The following is a 16,053-nucleotide window of genomic DNA, read 5'->3' as shown; positions in this document are numbered from 1 at the left end:
ATATAGTTCCAAAGATAACCCCCATAAGTGAAGTAAGAGGAGAGTCAATACATCTGACTTTCCTATGCACAAGTCCACTCATTGGGGGGTACACCCCTACACCCCTTCCCTGCTCAGATGTCCTTGTTAGTATAGTGGTAGGTATCCCCAACTGTCACGCAGGAGACCGGAATTCCAATGTTTTTAGGGGGGCCTGTGAAGGTGGCCATTAAGGGGTTATTACTTTAGGTAAAAACATTGAAATCCTTAAAATGGCTTCAGTCTTGTAACTGCTTCTAGAAGAAGGAGAGGAATGCCGGCAGCACGCCGATGAGAAAAGCACCATGAACCTACATCGTAGTCACAACACAGACATAAGAACGAGACTGTTATATAAACAATATATATGGTAAACATCACGTTGTGCCAACTTGACTACACAGGACAGGAAGCCACTGACCATTTATGGACTGACCTATCAGAGTGTGACATGTATGTGTCTTGTAACGTGAAACCCCACCTGTATTAAAAGCTTATATAATTCATGTGAAACAAAATAAAGCGTGACTGTGCACTCCTAAACTCAGCTGAGTGAGGAGGTTATATCGTCTTTTTGCCTGGTGTCATGTCCTCGTCGCTAGCGCTCAGCTTACTTAATTTGAACAGGGATAGTTACTTTGGAATAAGGGAGATGAAAAGCAAATCTCACCTTGACAATAATATGTGGTGATATATGTGGTGATCTGTGTGATGATATATGTGCTGATATGTGTGGTGATGTGTGTGTGGTGATCTGTGTGATGATATATGTGCTGATATGTGTGGTGATGTGTGTGTGGTGATATATGTGGTGATAATATATTAATATTTTATTTTTGTTATATCCCCTGGGGTTCTGGGGTCACCTCCGCACACTAAGCCTTTACAGAACATCTTGGGGGAATTTATCAAGACTGGCATTCACGTACACCAGTCTTAGATAAATCCCCGTCCCTATGAACACTGTTAAATTAGTAAGAGGAGCATGCCTCTTAGTAAATCCGAGGGACCTACACCTTCTTCCTGGTGTATGCCAGGGCCATAAATGATAAATTCCCCTTATGTATTCTGATCTTCCATAATGTAGTCAGTGTACAATGCACCTACGACCCTCTAACTACAAAAACTGCAAACACTACAACTCCAAGCATTTACTGACAGCCTGAACCTTTCATGATATGCTGGGGGTTGTAGTACATATGAACAGAGAACTCGACTAAGAAACTACAACACACAGCATATCCTGAGAGCTCCATAAGTGTTGGGCATGCTGAGAGTTGTAGTTGTTAGTTAAAGGCAGTTGTGGTCACAGATACAGATCAGTGCAGGATGGGACAGGGTCAGCATGTCGCTTCTTAATATTTCTCTATTTGAGTGTCCCCAGCATCAGTTCCACGCTGGGACACGCTCAGACTGCAGTACAGAACAGACATCTGGGCCCACCAGAGACTCTTCCAGTGCACCCTGATGACTGTGCTGTAGGAACCCCCTGGGAATACAGGACCTAGATACCTGGGCGAACATGTCGATCATCTCTGAGTGTGAGCCTTTAAAGCAGGAAGGTGGTGGTACAATTAGGTTATGGGGCCCAAGCTCACTTTTTACATAGGGGCCCTCTGCAGGCTCCAGCTCCCTGCACCTCTGCTCTGTGCTCCTAGTGTGGCCTTCGGTATACTTTGCAGTCACAGCTCTTAATGCAGAGGAGTTTCTATTTGGGGTGTCGTGGATACGCTGTCTGTGTGTGTGTGTGGGGGGGGGGCTAAACTGAATTTTTGCCCCGGATGCAGGAAAAGCTGGCTACACCTCTGATGATACCTCTCATATAACCATCTGTGCTTCAAGTATGTACAAAATGCCTTTATTCTTCAGTGTCAGAGGTGTTGCTAAAGCTAAGTCCCAAGAAGCTGAGACCCATGCAGAGTCCCATGACTGTGTCAGCGCTGAACCAGCAGCAGTGTAGCAAAGCAAGCAGAGATAACTGCCAATCACTGTTATGCTGATGGATCCGTTGTGCTGTTGTGCCAATCCTCATAAACAACAGAGAAAAGTTCAGACCAGTAACAAATGATGACCTATGTAAAGTGACCAGCAGACATTTTCAAGATTATAGCCTATGCAGATCTAGAAAGATCTAAACCCAGTTGTTTAGATAGCTGTCTGAACTATTCCAGTCATATTGATTGCCCCATTTTGTTGTCAGCAGGAGGTCAAGGCCAGGTAGTAGAGGTGATCCTTCTCTAAACTTAAAGGACTTCGTTATTTTATTCTTTTATGGTGCGTTTACACGGACAGATATATCTGACAGATCTTTGAAGCCAAAACCAGGAGCAGACTATAAACAGGGATCAGGTCATAAAGGAAAGACTGGGATCTATCCTCTTTTTAAATCCATTCCTGGCTTTGGCTTCCAAAATCTGTCAGATAAATCTTTCTGTGTAAAGGCACCATTAGGGTTGGTCTTCTATAAATGCTACCTAAAGTAAAGTGTTCTTATTTTGGGGGAAGTTCTTATACATAGCAATGCAGAAAAATAAGGAGAGGATTTATAAATCATGACACCACCACGTTTCATTGCCTGATCCAATCAGTTCAATTTATTCTCAGCAGCATGAAAGGAAAAACAATCTTCCATGATTCCTCAGAGGGAGGGAGGGGGATGCGCCTGGCAGGATACTTATCAATCTGCTGCCAGAGAAGCCAGTTGGTGGTGGCTCCTCGGGTAGGACAAAGATAAAGACAGCGCTTGACATCAAGGAAGTCTGACATTTCATGTGCAAAATCCATCCTCTCTCCCTGTCTCTGCCACACAAGTCTACACTCTTCCCCTAAGCTGCCTCTCCAGTTTGCCAGCAGGCATAAAAAATGTCATAAAAGATGTCATATAAGACACAGAATCCATGGAGTATAAATAAGGTTGTAATGGTAAAGGGATTATTGTTTGGCTACAAGAACAGTGGACGTTCACACGTCCATTACAGTGGACGAGAGTTTCCATGTTTCTAAATTGCGTGCATAAATATTTCCAGCCAAAATCTAGAAAATATAACTATACGCCTAGAGTCGCACGCTGCCGTTTTTGAGCCAAAGGCAGAAGTGGACGCAAGAGATAAGGCTAGGTTTACATTGTCCATTTAATGTATCTGTCTTATTGAAAAAAACGGATGGTAGAAACTGGTGCATTTGTATGCCATCTGTAAGTATCTGTTTTCCATTGACTTACATTATAAAAAAAAAAAAAAAACGATCAAAACTGATCCTTTTAAAAAAATAATAAAAATAATTAACCTACACAAAAACGTGACGTTTTTCTGTGCGCTAAAAGTAAATGTTCAAAAATAGATACAGTGAAACGAATGCAAAAAACACAGTGTAAACCTAGGCTAAGAGACATAAGTTCTTCTGTTCTTTTTCCCATTACTTTGAATCTACTTCTGACTTTGGCTTAAAAACTGAAATGATGGGTTTGCGACCCAGCCCCAAGGGTATGTTAATAATCACCAGCAAATTGAAATATTCCCTGTCCTTTTATTTCTCTGAGAATTTAAAAATAAACTGACAACTGGGTGTAACCTAGTGTGGGTGTGTACATACAGACACTGGCACAGTCCAATCAGTGTTGACAATATAAAATTATGTATGGATACACCCCTTTGAGCTAAATAGGTAACATCCAGTTGCTAATTGCGTCATACATTTCTAAAAGGAATTACTAAGTAGCAGCACAAGATAGTTATAAGGAAAGATGAATTATAATTGTTATTTAATATATGAATATTTAATAAAATTTAATAAAGTTTTTTTCTGATACAAAACTCCAAATCAACTGCATGATCTTAACACTATTGGCTCCCAGCAGTCACAACTATACAGCCCTAACTGCATGTCATTTATACATTAAATGTAATAATCACACAGTATGCAGTAAGCATATAAGCTCCCTCTAGTGGTGGCTGCAGACAACCAGAATAGTATATTTTAACTTTTTGCCTATGTAGGGGATTTAGGTCTGTAGATCAGAAAAACTGAGCACCGGCTGCTAAAATTATATATTAGGAAAGTAATTGGTACTGAATTTTAAGGCCACTGTAATGACAGCCCTATTGGTTGTCATCCACTTTTTGAGAAGTACAGTTACAGTAATTAAAAGGAACCTTTAAGGTTATGCTGCCCTCACTAAAAGAAACATAACATAAGGAAAAACTCAATGTTTTTAGCAGTCTCTTGTACGGGGATGTGCTGTAGGTCTGGAGAATCTACACCTATAAGCAGACTAAAGGTCCCCATATACCTTATACTTTAGTCAGCCGTACCTGCCACTCACATAAGGTGTCCACCCACAGATGATGTTGGTGGATGGAGAAAAGGAGAGATAAGCCACTGGCTTTCTGGCTGTGACTTAACCCTCCCCTTAGAGAACACAGGATTGGTCAGTCGTGTTGATCATTCATGTGTAGTTTGCTCGTTCGTGCTGTACGTTCCTGTGTCTGGTGAGAAAGGGGTCCAGACAATAGAGATAACTAAGAGTCGAACAATGTTGATATAGAAGGTTTATGGCTACCTTGAGAGTCCCCACTGTCTACATCAATGATTGACAAATTTCTCCGTCATTGCATATGGAATCATCAGTGGGTGGGCAGGGGCAACAGTGACTCCTTTTTAGATGTGTGCTGTCTGTTTTCGGGTGTAGGGTCTCCAAACCTACAGTTCACCCCAGTGTACGGGATAGACCACTGAAAACATAATTTTTCTCCTTATGTTACACTGTCCCCACCAAGGTTGGCATGATGCAAGTGATAGAAGTTTAGAGACTTCTGAACTAATTTCTTTGCTTTATGATAAGTATTATCACTGTTACTGAGGTGTGACTTGATAATTCACGATCTGCATATCTAGTGTGGCTAAGGGACACATGCGGACATGGCTACTGAGAAGAGGAAGATAGCAGTCAGCACCCAGTGCGTCACTGAAGACTACCAGGTAAGTAGTTCTCTTGCTAGAGCTCTTCTAAAGGTGGTAATACACAAAATATAGCTGTTGGTCAGCCAGCCCTGCCAAAAAAGTGTTGGCCAACACATGTATAAGGGAATGGGGGACATCAAAGGAGTACTAAACTTTTTTTTTTTTTTTTTTTTTATAACTAACACAACTTCCAACAGTCCCATTTGAATGGCAAAATAAAGAGGCAGGATGTGTTCAGATTTTGCATAGAAAGTTGTGTTTCTGTGCAATTTTGGGGCATTTTAAGGCTAAATGGGGCAGAACCTAAAATGTCCTACAATTTGGGACAAGGTGTGATACATGGAAACTGACGTCCTAGCATAAAGAAATTTTATACACTGGCAAACTTATGTGCACTATTCCACTCTACAGCTCTCAATGTGTCACGCCTACAGCCCATGACCTGTGCGGGTCTGTAAAGCAACACACTAAAGGCCATGTCACCCCATTCCAGGCAAATCTGGGAAATAAGGGAGCAGAATTCACAAAGTAGGGCTTGTTCTTTAGGTTAAAAAAAATATATATATATATGATATATATATATATATATATATATATATATATATATATATATATATATATATTTTATATGCATATATAAAAAATCAATATAGAATGTAAAAACCTAAAAGTGCTTTTTCCGTGGGGAGCGACCCCTAACACTGGAGGGGTTGAAGGAGACCATAACTTCCCATTTAGCTCTCCCTCCCACTCAAGGTCCCTGGAGAGAGCGGGGGTGAGGTAAGGCTGCTTGTGTCTGCGAGTCTCTGGGCACTGCTCCCTCCTCTGGTGAAACTCATAAGATGGTGCAGTAGTATAGGTAACTGGACCAGGAGGAGGGGGCTGAGGAGGAGTCAGATGTCAGGAGATCACAGGCATTGCCGGCGAGCGGGGGGCAGGGCTGCGAGGGGGACAACGCTGTGTCAGGAGTAATGCGTATAATGAGGCAGTGCATGCACAGTGCCATTTTGCTGTGCATTCTGGCGGGAGGCCATGTATTCTGTATAGCTGATTGTCACCTTCTCACTGCGGTACCTGTATAAGAAAACATAGTGTTACAGTCTGTTAAAGCCTAAGTCTACTGTAAACTGAAATTTTCTGAACTACACAGGAAAGTTAGTGTTTTCAAAGTTTAAGGGGAGTTACCAGGTGCCAGAGAAACCAACATGTGTATTGAACCACATGAATTGACTGTAACCATCTAGCTTCCATGCCCCTCAGTCAGACAAAAATAAAATATTACTTGTTTGCAAAAAGTCTGAAGGTCCTATTCCACGGAACAATTATCGTTCATAAACTCCAACCACCGCTCGTTAACGATAATCGCTTCGTGAAATTGGTGTAAACAAGCGAACGACAAAGGCGAAATCGTTATATTGTCGTTCAAAAATTTTTTACAGCATGTTGAAATTAAATTGTTGGTCTCTGAAAGATAATTCGCTACTCAGTTCGTAAAATTAGAATTCATTGAGTCGTTCGTAAAAAGGTTTAAAAAAAAATAGGTGTGTCGTATGGTTATGATCACCCCGGCGAACGTTTGTAACGACCGCAAAATAATCGTTACACTATATATAGCGTTCACGTTCCCACGTGTGTTACGTGTTATATTTCGCAAAAAAAAAAAAATGTTTAGTGATCGTTAACAAGCGGTCGTAGGAGCGAGTTTATTAACGTTATAATCGTTCTGTGGAATAGGGCCTTAAGTCTAGTGGGGTCGGCATTGGCAAGCAAGGGTAGCTCCACTGTGTGAGTGTCTAATGACCATGATCTTTGCTTCAAGTGACCCATCTACCAGGCACAGCTCCCAGTGCATCAATACAGGGTTGTTCTAATGAGGCCCTTATGAAGGATGTGCATATCATTACTTACCTTGTGAGTTTGATGCTTTTCCTAAATTCATTAGTAATGGGAGCTTTGAATCCACCTTTCCTGAGCAGAGAGTCTATTGTCTGAATCTGATCCCAATCTGAGAAGAGATTTATATATAACAATACTGATACAAACAATTAGGAAGTATGTGATTGTGCGATTGATATATCTACTGTTTCCATAGAGTCTACAAGTGGTGTTCACGTCAGATGTAATAATATAAAATAGACTATTAAATAAACAGCCAGCTCTGAACTCCGAAATCAGGAGCTTACTTTTAGTAAGATAACATTTCTTACTAAATTATTTTCATACCCAAAACCAGGACCAGATATTGAGATAGCAGATGCTGATGGACCATCAAGCACCCTACAGTACACGGTGCCTTTCTGATTGATGGCAGAATGATGATTAGGATGCAAACGTGTATCTCCAGGTCTTCAATGCTGTAGTATAGCCCCGCTCTACATTTAGGCTGGCAATGCACATAAGGTAGAAGTCAGCTAAATACTCATTAAGCCAACAGTTATCGTTTTCTTTATCCCCATATACCCATTAATATTCAGCTCAGCCAAGCAAACATGTTCTTAAAGGGGTTTTCTGCAAAAGATATAACTAGAGATGAGCAAATCTACAGTAGGAACAAAGTGAATCTTTTTGTTCCTACCTACCTACCTACCTATCAGGCTGCAAGCTTTAAAGTGTCTTTCGCTCCCTGCCGCTCCTCCCCAGGTGCTGGTAAACTTCTCCAAGTTTCTCAGAACTGGATGCATTTTTTTTCCATTACCTAGGGAGGAGCGGTACAGAGCAGAGCAGACTTTAAAGCCCACAGCCTGATGAGCAGAATCCAGATAGGAACGAAGAAATTCACCTCGTTCCTACTGCAGATTTGCTCATCTCTAGATATAATGAATGTGGGTTCTGCAAACAAACAAAAAAAAGCAAACAATACTCACTTCCCTGATCCCCTGCCGCTGCTTTCCCAATGACTCCCTGGTGCCCTCTGCTTTTCTTGCAGTGTATTTTTCCTGCAGGAACTGCCTACTACATCATTAATTGTCAAATGTTGGTCATCACGGTGGTAAGTGACTAGCTAAGCAGGCAGTTCCTGCATAAATAACACAACACAGGATTCAAGAAGAGGTAGGGAAAAGTGAGAACCAGGCACCATTGGAACAGTAGGTGATCAAGGCAGAAAATGCCCTAGGAAAACCCCTTTAATGGGCAGTGCAAAGTACGCTGCTGCCAGATGAAATCCAAAATGCCCTATATTTCTCTCCCCCATTTTATGGAGATGGGGGTACCATACACAATTTGGGTGTTTGGCTTTTGTGCATGGCTAGTTTTAGTCAGGTAATGTCCTCATGTGCTCATCAGGGACGTCAGTGATTTGCTTAGTAATACCTTGACTAAGGGCCCTATTACACAGGATGATTATCATATGAATAATCGATATATCGTTCGAATTTGAATGATAATCATTTAGTGTAAATGCGTAAAGTGTAAATCAAAATACCAACAAGAAATCATTCATATGTCATTTATTGATCATTGATTTTGTGCTGACACCAAAATCATTGTTAGTCATGCCCTAGGCTGGGTTCACACTACGTATGAATATGTAGAAGACGGCACTTCCGTGGCGGTGGTGCTCGAGGTGAGAAAAATGTTCAGATATTAGGAAGAGCCCGGCACTCACCAAGTAGATTATGCTTCTTTATTGTAGTGTAGCAAACATATGGTACAAGGACGCGTTTCGGCCAAGCATGGCCTTCATCAGCTTAGGGGTGTACACCCCTAAGCTGATGAAGGCCATGCTTGGCCGAAACGCGTCCTTGTACCATATGTTTGCTACACTACAATAAAGAAGCATAATCTACTTGGTGAGTGCCGGGCTCTTCCTAATATCTGCACACTACGTATGAGACTGGACGTTCCGTGACTCCGGCCGGGTCACGGAACGGTCGGTCTCAGCCCGGATCATCACGGCCGGTACTTAAGTACCGGCCGGATGATCTTTCCTCCGTGGAGTTCTGATGCGGGCGCATCAGCGCGCGCCCGCATCAGGGCTTCCCATAGCACAGAGTGAAGCAAGCGGCCGGAGCCGCTCGCTTCACAGTGTGAACTGACAGGTCCTTCTGCGGGCGGAATTCATTGAATTCCGTCCGCAAATAATGGACCTGTCAGTTGTTTGCGGCGCCGTATAGGAACCAGCCGGAGCATATACGATGTGTGTACGCTCCGGCCGGGATCCCATAGCAAATAATGCTATGTTCCACCCCGCAAATCTACGGCTATAGTTCTGCGGCGAGAACTACGGCCGCAGATTTACATAGTGTGAACATAGCCTAAGGCTATGTTCACACTGCGTATGAATCCGTCCGTAGTGCGAACCGCGAATATACGCACGTAGTTTTGAGGTTGATGCGTTTGCTTGAAAGTATACGATATACGCCTGCACAGTGCACACTACGTATGAGCTTACGGCCGGATCGTATGCGGCGCCGTGAAAAATGAACAAGACCATTGTTTGAGGACGGAAATGTTCCAACTCGCGGCCGTGGATTTCCATGTGGTCCCGTACAAAGTACTTATTTCAGCCAAATTGAACTTGATTTTTCGATCCAAAAGGTTCTGTGTGGTTTACGGGGCTGGGCGAAGATTTCCAAGTAAATGACCTGCCTCAGATCGCTTCGAAACAAGCTAGGGAAGCATAACTGTACTGCGGGCGTATGTTCGTGGTGCGTACGCATCTGGCCACATGTCGATTTTTCGCACGCCAGTACTTTCAGCCGCACATGTACGGCAGCGTAAGAACTGCATACGGATTCGTACGCAGTGTGAACATAGCTTAAATTATAGTGCGTTTATACAGACAGATTTATCTGAAAGATCTTTGAAGCCAAAACCAGTAGCAGACTATAAACAGGGATCAGGTCATAAAGGAAATACTGGGATCTATCCTCTTTTTAAATTCCTTCCTGGCTTTGGCTTCCAAAATCTGTCAGATAAATCTTTCTGTGTAAACGCACCCTCATTCCACATTGTTCGCTCCTTTGCTAGGATCACATGGAGTAAACTATTGTAGTAACAATCCTAGTAAGAATGGTAACTAACGACTGTCGTTCTGTTGAATATGATGAACAATTTCAAGTAGCTCTCGTTTGCGATCACTTCTCGTTAAAAATCGCTTAGTCTAATAGGACCTTAAGTACTAATCAGGGAATGATAGAGCTATCAGCATTCTTAAAGTGACACTGTCACCCCCTTTTTGCATTCTGACTTCTCTACACAGGTGTAAAAGGTAAATTTAACAGTTTTCATAACCTTATTTTACATCATACATCATGTTGCTTGTTCAAGTAAAAAGTGATCTTTTATCAACTGTATTGTGTTATAGTGGGTGGGGCTTCACAGGTTCAGCGCCACTTAGCCCCTCCATGACGTCATAGGCACATCGGTCCCTTCCTCGCACCGACCAGGTCTAGGCCACACGCCCTCTAGATTGGCCCATACCGATGGGCGTTGAGGGGGCGGGGCCTATGTACCAATGACGTTAATAAAAGATGACTTTTTACTTGAACAAGCACCATGACGTATGAATTAAAATGAGGTATAAAAACTGTTACATTTACCCATTACACCTGTGTAGAGAAGTCAGAATGCAAAAAGGGGGTGACAGTGTCACTTTAAGTTATTGATATGCTGATAAGGAACATCTTATCCTTTCATACAGTTGTAATGACTTCTCTCTTTTCATTAAAGAAAGATAAAATACTTATAAATTCTGCTGCCCGAGGCACTGGGCAGTATTAGATATACAGATAAAGAATGTACCTTGTTCCTTTGCTACTTCAGGTAGGTAGGTGGCTGTGCGTTTTACCCCCTTTTCATTAAGGAACTCAATCCGGATTCCGTGGATTCCAACCTAAAAGGGGAAATTAACAACTTTCCTTAGAGCTCAAACATAAATAATGTGTTTAAAAGCAACATGGAATTTATTTATAAATTGCTTAAAAGCATGTGTCTTCGTTTACTGTTATAATGTCTTACGGGTAGAAATTATTAACACATAGATCAATACAAAACGAATATTCTGACGATGATAGGAAATCATACTTTATAGTTAAAAATGAGTACAATGACTGCCCTCATCCTAGTCAAAGGGATATCTTCACAATCCACATATTATACTTAATGTTACTACATCTAGTGGTAGTAAATCCCACTAAACTAAGTAAATGTATAACCTTATCACCCATTTATATGATGTTGCTGCCCTACTAAACTTCATAACAGATTGCATCAGCTTAAGGCCAGGTTCACAGTACGTAAGACAACAGCCGTTCAGTAAAGTTCATCCCAGACATGGATGAACTTCATTTCTTTAGATTTGGAATGCAGGCACGTTCCGGTGTGGCTGCATTTTTAAATCACCATAGCCGACAATGCAAAGTCTGGCCGGAGCCGCACTTTACATTGTCCAAACTGTGGGTGTTGTGCAGCTACTATTCAATGAATAGCGGCCACACAAAACTGACATGTCCATTACAATCAATGTAATCTGCAATTTCATTAAATAACGGCCGTGGTTGCAAAACTGCAATTACAGCCATTGTTTAATGTAATTATAAATTGGGTGAACATAGCCTTAGTATGTGAAACTAAATGCTTCCTATAATTTGATAGTAATATTTCGTGTTGCTATTAAAGAATTTTAGCCCATTCTTTATTATATCTTATCCAACTTCTTAAGACTTCGGCTAGGACAATAAAAATAAAAAATGTTTCTTCCCAGATATAGATCTGCTTTTGTGTTTAACCCCTTCAAGACCAAGCCTATTTGCACCTAAAAGACCAGGCTCATTTTTCAAAATCTGACCTGTCTCACTTTATGCGCTTATAGCTCAGTGATGCTTTAACGTATGCTAGCGATTCTGAGATTGTTTTTTCGTCACATATGGCACTTTATATTAGTGGCAAAATTTGGTCACTACTTTGTGTTTTTTTTTGTGAAAAACATCAAAATATCATGAAAAATTGAAAAAATTAGCATTTTATGAACTTTGAAATTCTCTGCTTCTAAAAAAAGAAAGTTGTATTACATAAATTAGTTACTAAGTCACATTACCAATATGTCCTCTTTATTCTGGCTTCATTTCATAAACATATTTTACTTTTTTAGGGTGTTACGGGGCTTAGAAATTTATCAGCAAATTACCACATTTTCGTGAAAGTTTCCAAAACTGATTTTTTTAGGGACCAGTTCTTATTTTAAGTTGATTTAGGAGGTTTGTATACTGGAAACCCCCATAAGTGATCCCATTTTGGAAACTAGACACCTTAAAGAATTAATCTAGGGGTATAATGAGCATTTTAACCCTACAGGGGCTGGAGGAAAGTATTCACCATTAGGCCGTAAAAAAATGAAAAGTTAAAATTTTCCAATAATATATACATTTAGATTAAAGTTTCTCATTTTCAAAAGGAACATGAGAGAAAAAGCACCCCAAAATTTTGAACACGGGTTCTCTTGAGTACTACGGTACCCCATATGTGGGCGTAAACCACTGTATGGGCACACAGCCGGGCTCAGAAGGGAAGGAGCGCCAATTAGCTTTTCCATTGCAGATTTTGCTGAAGAAGTTTCCGAGCGCCAGGTGCATTTGCAGAGCCCCTGTAGTGTCAGCAGAGAGAAAAAAAACCATAAGTCACCCCATTTTGGAAAGTACACCCCTCAAAGAATTCATCTTGGGGTAGGATGAGCAATTTGACCCCACAGGTGTTAGAGGAAAGTATTCAAAATTAGACAGTAAAAATGAAAAACTCGAATTTTTCCAATAATATGTTCCTTCAGTTTGAAATTTCTCAATTTCACGAGGAACAAGAGAAAAAAAGTACCACAAAATTTGTAACGCAGGTTCTCCTGAGTAAAAAGGTACCTCATATGTGGGCATAAACCACTGCATAAGCACACAGCAGGGCTCAGAAGGAAAGGAGCGCCAATTAGCTTTTTCAATGCAGATTTTGCTGAAGAAGTTTCTGAGCGCCAGGTGTGTTTGCAGAGCCCCTGTAGTGCCAGCGGAGTAAAATCTCGCCATAAGTCACCCCATTTTGGAAAGTGCACCCCTCAAAGAATTCATTTTGGGGTGTGGTGAGCATTTTGACCCCACAGGTATTAGAGGAAAGTATTCAAAAGTAGACAGTAAAAATGAAAAACTCGAATTTTTCCAATAATATGTTCCTTTAGTTTGAAATTTCTCGATTTCACGAAGAACAAGAGAAAAAAAGTACCCCAAAATTTGTAACGCAGGTTCTCCTGAGTAAAAAGGTACCTCATATGTCGGTATAAACCACTGTATGGGCACACATCAGGGCTCAGAAGGGAAGGAGCGCCAATTAGCTTTTTCAATGCAGATTTTGCTGAAGAAGTTTCTGAGCGCCAGGTGGGTTTGCAGTGCCCCTGTAGTGCCAGCGGAGTAAAATCTCGCCATAAGTCACCCCATTTTGGAAAGTGCACCCCTCAAAGAATTCATCTTGGTGTGTGGTGAGCATTTTGACCCCACAGGTATTAGAGGAAAGTATTCAAAAGTAGACAGTAAAAATGAAAAACTCGAATTTTTCCAATAATATGTTCCTTTAGTTTGACATTTCTCAATTTTACGAGGAACAGGAGAGAAAATTCACCCCAAAATCTGTAACGCAGGTTCTCCTGAGTAGAACGGTACCTCATATGTGGGCATAAACCACTGTATGGGCACACAGCCGGGCTCAGAAGGGAAGGAGCGCCAATTAGCATTTTCTCTGCAGATTTTTCTGAAGAAGTTTCTGAGCACCAGGTGCGTTTGCAGCGCCCCTGTAGTGTCTACAGAATAGAATCCCCCCAAAAGTCACCCCATTTCGGAAAGTACACCCCTCAAAGAATTCATCTTGGGGTAGGATGAGCATTTTGGCCCCACAGGTATTAGAGGAAAGTATTCAAAATTGGCCAGTAAAAATGAAAAACTTGAATTTTTCCAAAAATATGTTGGTTTAGTTTGAAATTTCTAAATTTCACAAGGAACAGGAGAAAAAATGTACCCCAAAATCTGTAACACAGGTTCTCCTGAGTACAACGGTACCCCATATGTGGGCATAAACCACTGTATGGGCACACAGCAGGGCTCAGAAGGGAAGTAGCACCAATTTGCTGGAGCAAAACCGCAGCTAGTAACAGTTATTAGAATAGCGCAGTTACTAAAATACAATAAAAAAAATTAGATTACAGGTAATGTGGGGTGGTTACGGACAGTCTGGGGTGGTTCCGGGTAATCTAGAGGTGGTTACGGGCAGTCTGAGGTGGTTACGGGCAGCCTGAGGTGGTTACGGGCAGTCTAAAGGTGGTTACGGGCAGTCTGAGGTGGTTACGGGCAGTCTGGGGTGGTTACGGGTAATCTGGGGTGGTTACGGGCAGTCTGAGGTGGTTATGGGTAATCTGGGGTGGTTACGGATAATCTGGGGTAGATACGGTCAACATGGGGTGGTCACAGGCAACCTGCTGTGGTTACGACAACCTGGGGTGGTTACAGGCAACCTGGTGTGGTTAGAGGCAACCTGGTGTGGTTAGAGGCAACCTGGGGTGGTTACGGGCAACGTGGGGTGAATACGGACAACCTGCTGTGGTTACAGACAATCTGGTATGGTTAGAGGCAACCTGCTGTGGTTACAGACAATCTGGGGTGGTTGCGGACAATCTGGGGTGGTTGCGGACAATCTGGGGTGGTTACGGACAATCTGGGGTGGTTGCGGACAATCTGGGGTGGTTACGGACAATCTGGGGTGGTTACGGACAATCTGTGGTGGTTACGGACAATCTGGGGTGGTTACGGGCAACCTGGGGTGGTTACGGGCAACCTGCTGTGGTTACAGACAATCTAGGGTGGTTACAGGCAACCTGCTGTGGTTACGGGCAACGTGGGGTGGTTACGGACAATCTGGGGTGGTTACGGACAATCTGGGGTGGTTACGGACAATCTGGGGTGGTTACGGACAATCTGGGGTGGTTACGGACAATCTGGGGTGGTTACAGGCAACCTGCTGTGGTTACGGATAAACTGAAGTGCTAATAGGTAATCTGAGGTGGGTACATGTAATCTGGCGTGGTTACGGGCAATCTGGAGGGGGTCACTGGCAATTTGGGGTGGTTAGAGGCAAGGTGCAGTGTTCAGAGGCAAGGTGCGGTGGTCAGATGCAAGGTGCGGTGGTCATAGGCGACGTGCGGTGGTCATAGGCGACGTGCGGTGGTCATAGGCGACGTGCGGTGGTCAAAGGCGACGTGCGGTGGTCAGAGGCGACGTGCGGTGGTCATAGGCGACGTGCGGTGGTCATAGGCGACGTGCGGTGGTCAAAGGCGACGTGCGGTGGTCAGAGGCGACGTGCGGTGGTCAGAGGCGACGTGCGGTGGTCAGAGGCGACGTGCGGTGGTCAGAGGCAAGGTGCGGTGGTCAGAGGCAAGGTGCGGTGGTCAGAGGCAACCTGCGGTGGTCAGAGGCAACCTGCGGTGGTTGCGTGCAATCTGGGGGGTTACATGTAATCTGGCATGATTACGGGCAACCTGGGGTGGTTACGGGCAACCTGGGGGGGTTACAGACAATCTAGAATTGTTACAGATAGAGTGAAGTGCTTATAGCTAATCTGGGGTGGTTACATGTAATTTGGGGTGGTTACAGGCAATCTGGGGTGATTACGGACAATCTGGAGGGGGTCACTGGCAACGTGTGGTGGTTACGGGCAACGTGTGGTGGTTACGGGCAACGTGCGGTGGTTACGGGCAACGTGCGGTGGTTACGGGCAACGTGCGGTGGTTACGGGTAATCTGGGGGGTTACGTGCAATCTGACGTGATTACGGACAACCTGGGGTGGTTATGGGCAACGTGCGGTGGTTACGGGCAACCTGCGGTGGTTACGGGTAATCTGGGGGGGGTTAGGGGTAATTTGGGAGTAAACTGCAATTATTACTATAATAAAAAGTGTGTGTTTTATTTTTTTGTATGTTTGTCACTTTTTGTACTTTATACATTCATGTTCACTGTATTACTATGATTACTGTGATATTTTCTATCACAGTAATCATAGTTCAGTGACAGAGACCAAATTGGTCTCTGTCACTTTAAATTTTCAGAGCTTGG

General features: G+C 42.8%; 1 protein-coding gene across 1 annotated transcript in view; it reads right to left on the bottom strand.

Annotated features, from left to right (window-relative positions):
* Positions 1-2,584: 2,584 nt before the first annotated feature.
* The window catches only part of AMMECR1L (AMMECR1 like), a 32,263-nt gene continuing 18,794 nt past the window's right edge, over positions 2,585-16,053 (bottom strand). The window contains exons 5-7 of the mRNA XM_069975343.1: positions 10,723-10,813; positions 6,886-6,982; positions 2,585-6,051 (exon numbers count right to left, since the gene is read on the bottom strand). Of these exons, the coding sequence (XP_069831444.1) occupies positions 5,940-6,051; positions 6,886-6,982; positions 10,723-10,813 (300 nt within the window). The 3' untranslated portion in view covers positions 2,585-5,939. The remainder of the gene's footprint in view (positions 6,052-6,885; positions 6,983-10,722; positions 10,814-16,053) is intronic.

The sequence above is a fragment of the Dendropsophus ebraccatus genome, chromosome 6 (assembly GCF_027789765.1).
Source record: "Dendropsophus ebraccatus isolate aDenEbr1 chromosome 6, aDenEbr1.pat, whole genome shotgun sequence".
NCBI classification, from domain to species: Eukaryota; Metazoa; Chordata; class Amphibia; order Anura; family Hylidae; genus Dendropsophus; species Dendropsophus ebraccatus.
This window is presented reverse-complemented; position numbering and strand designations above follow the sequence as displayed.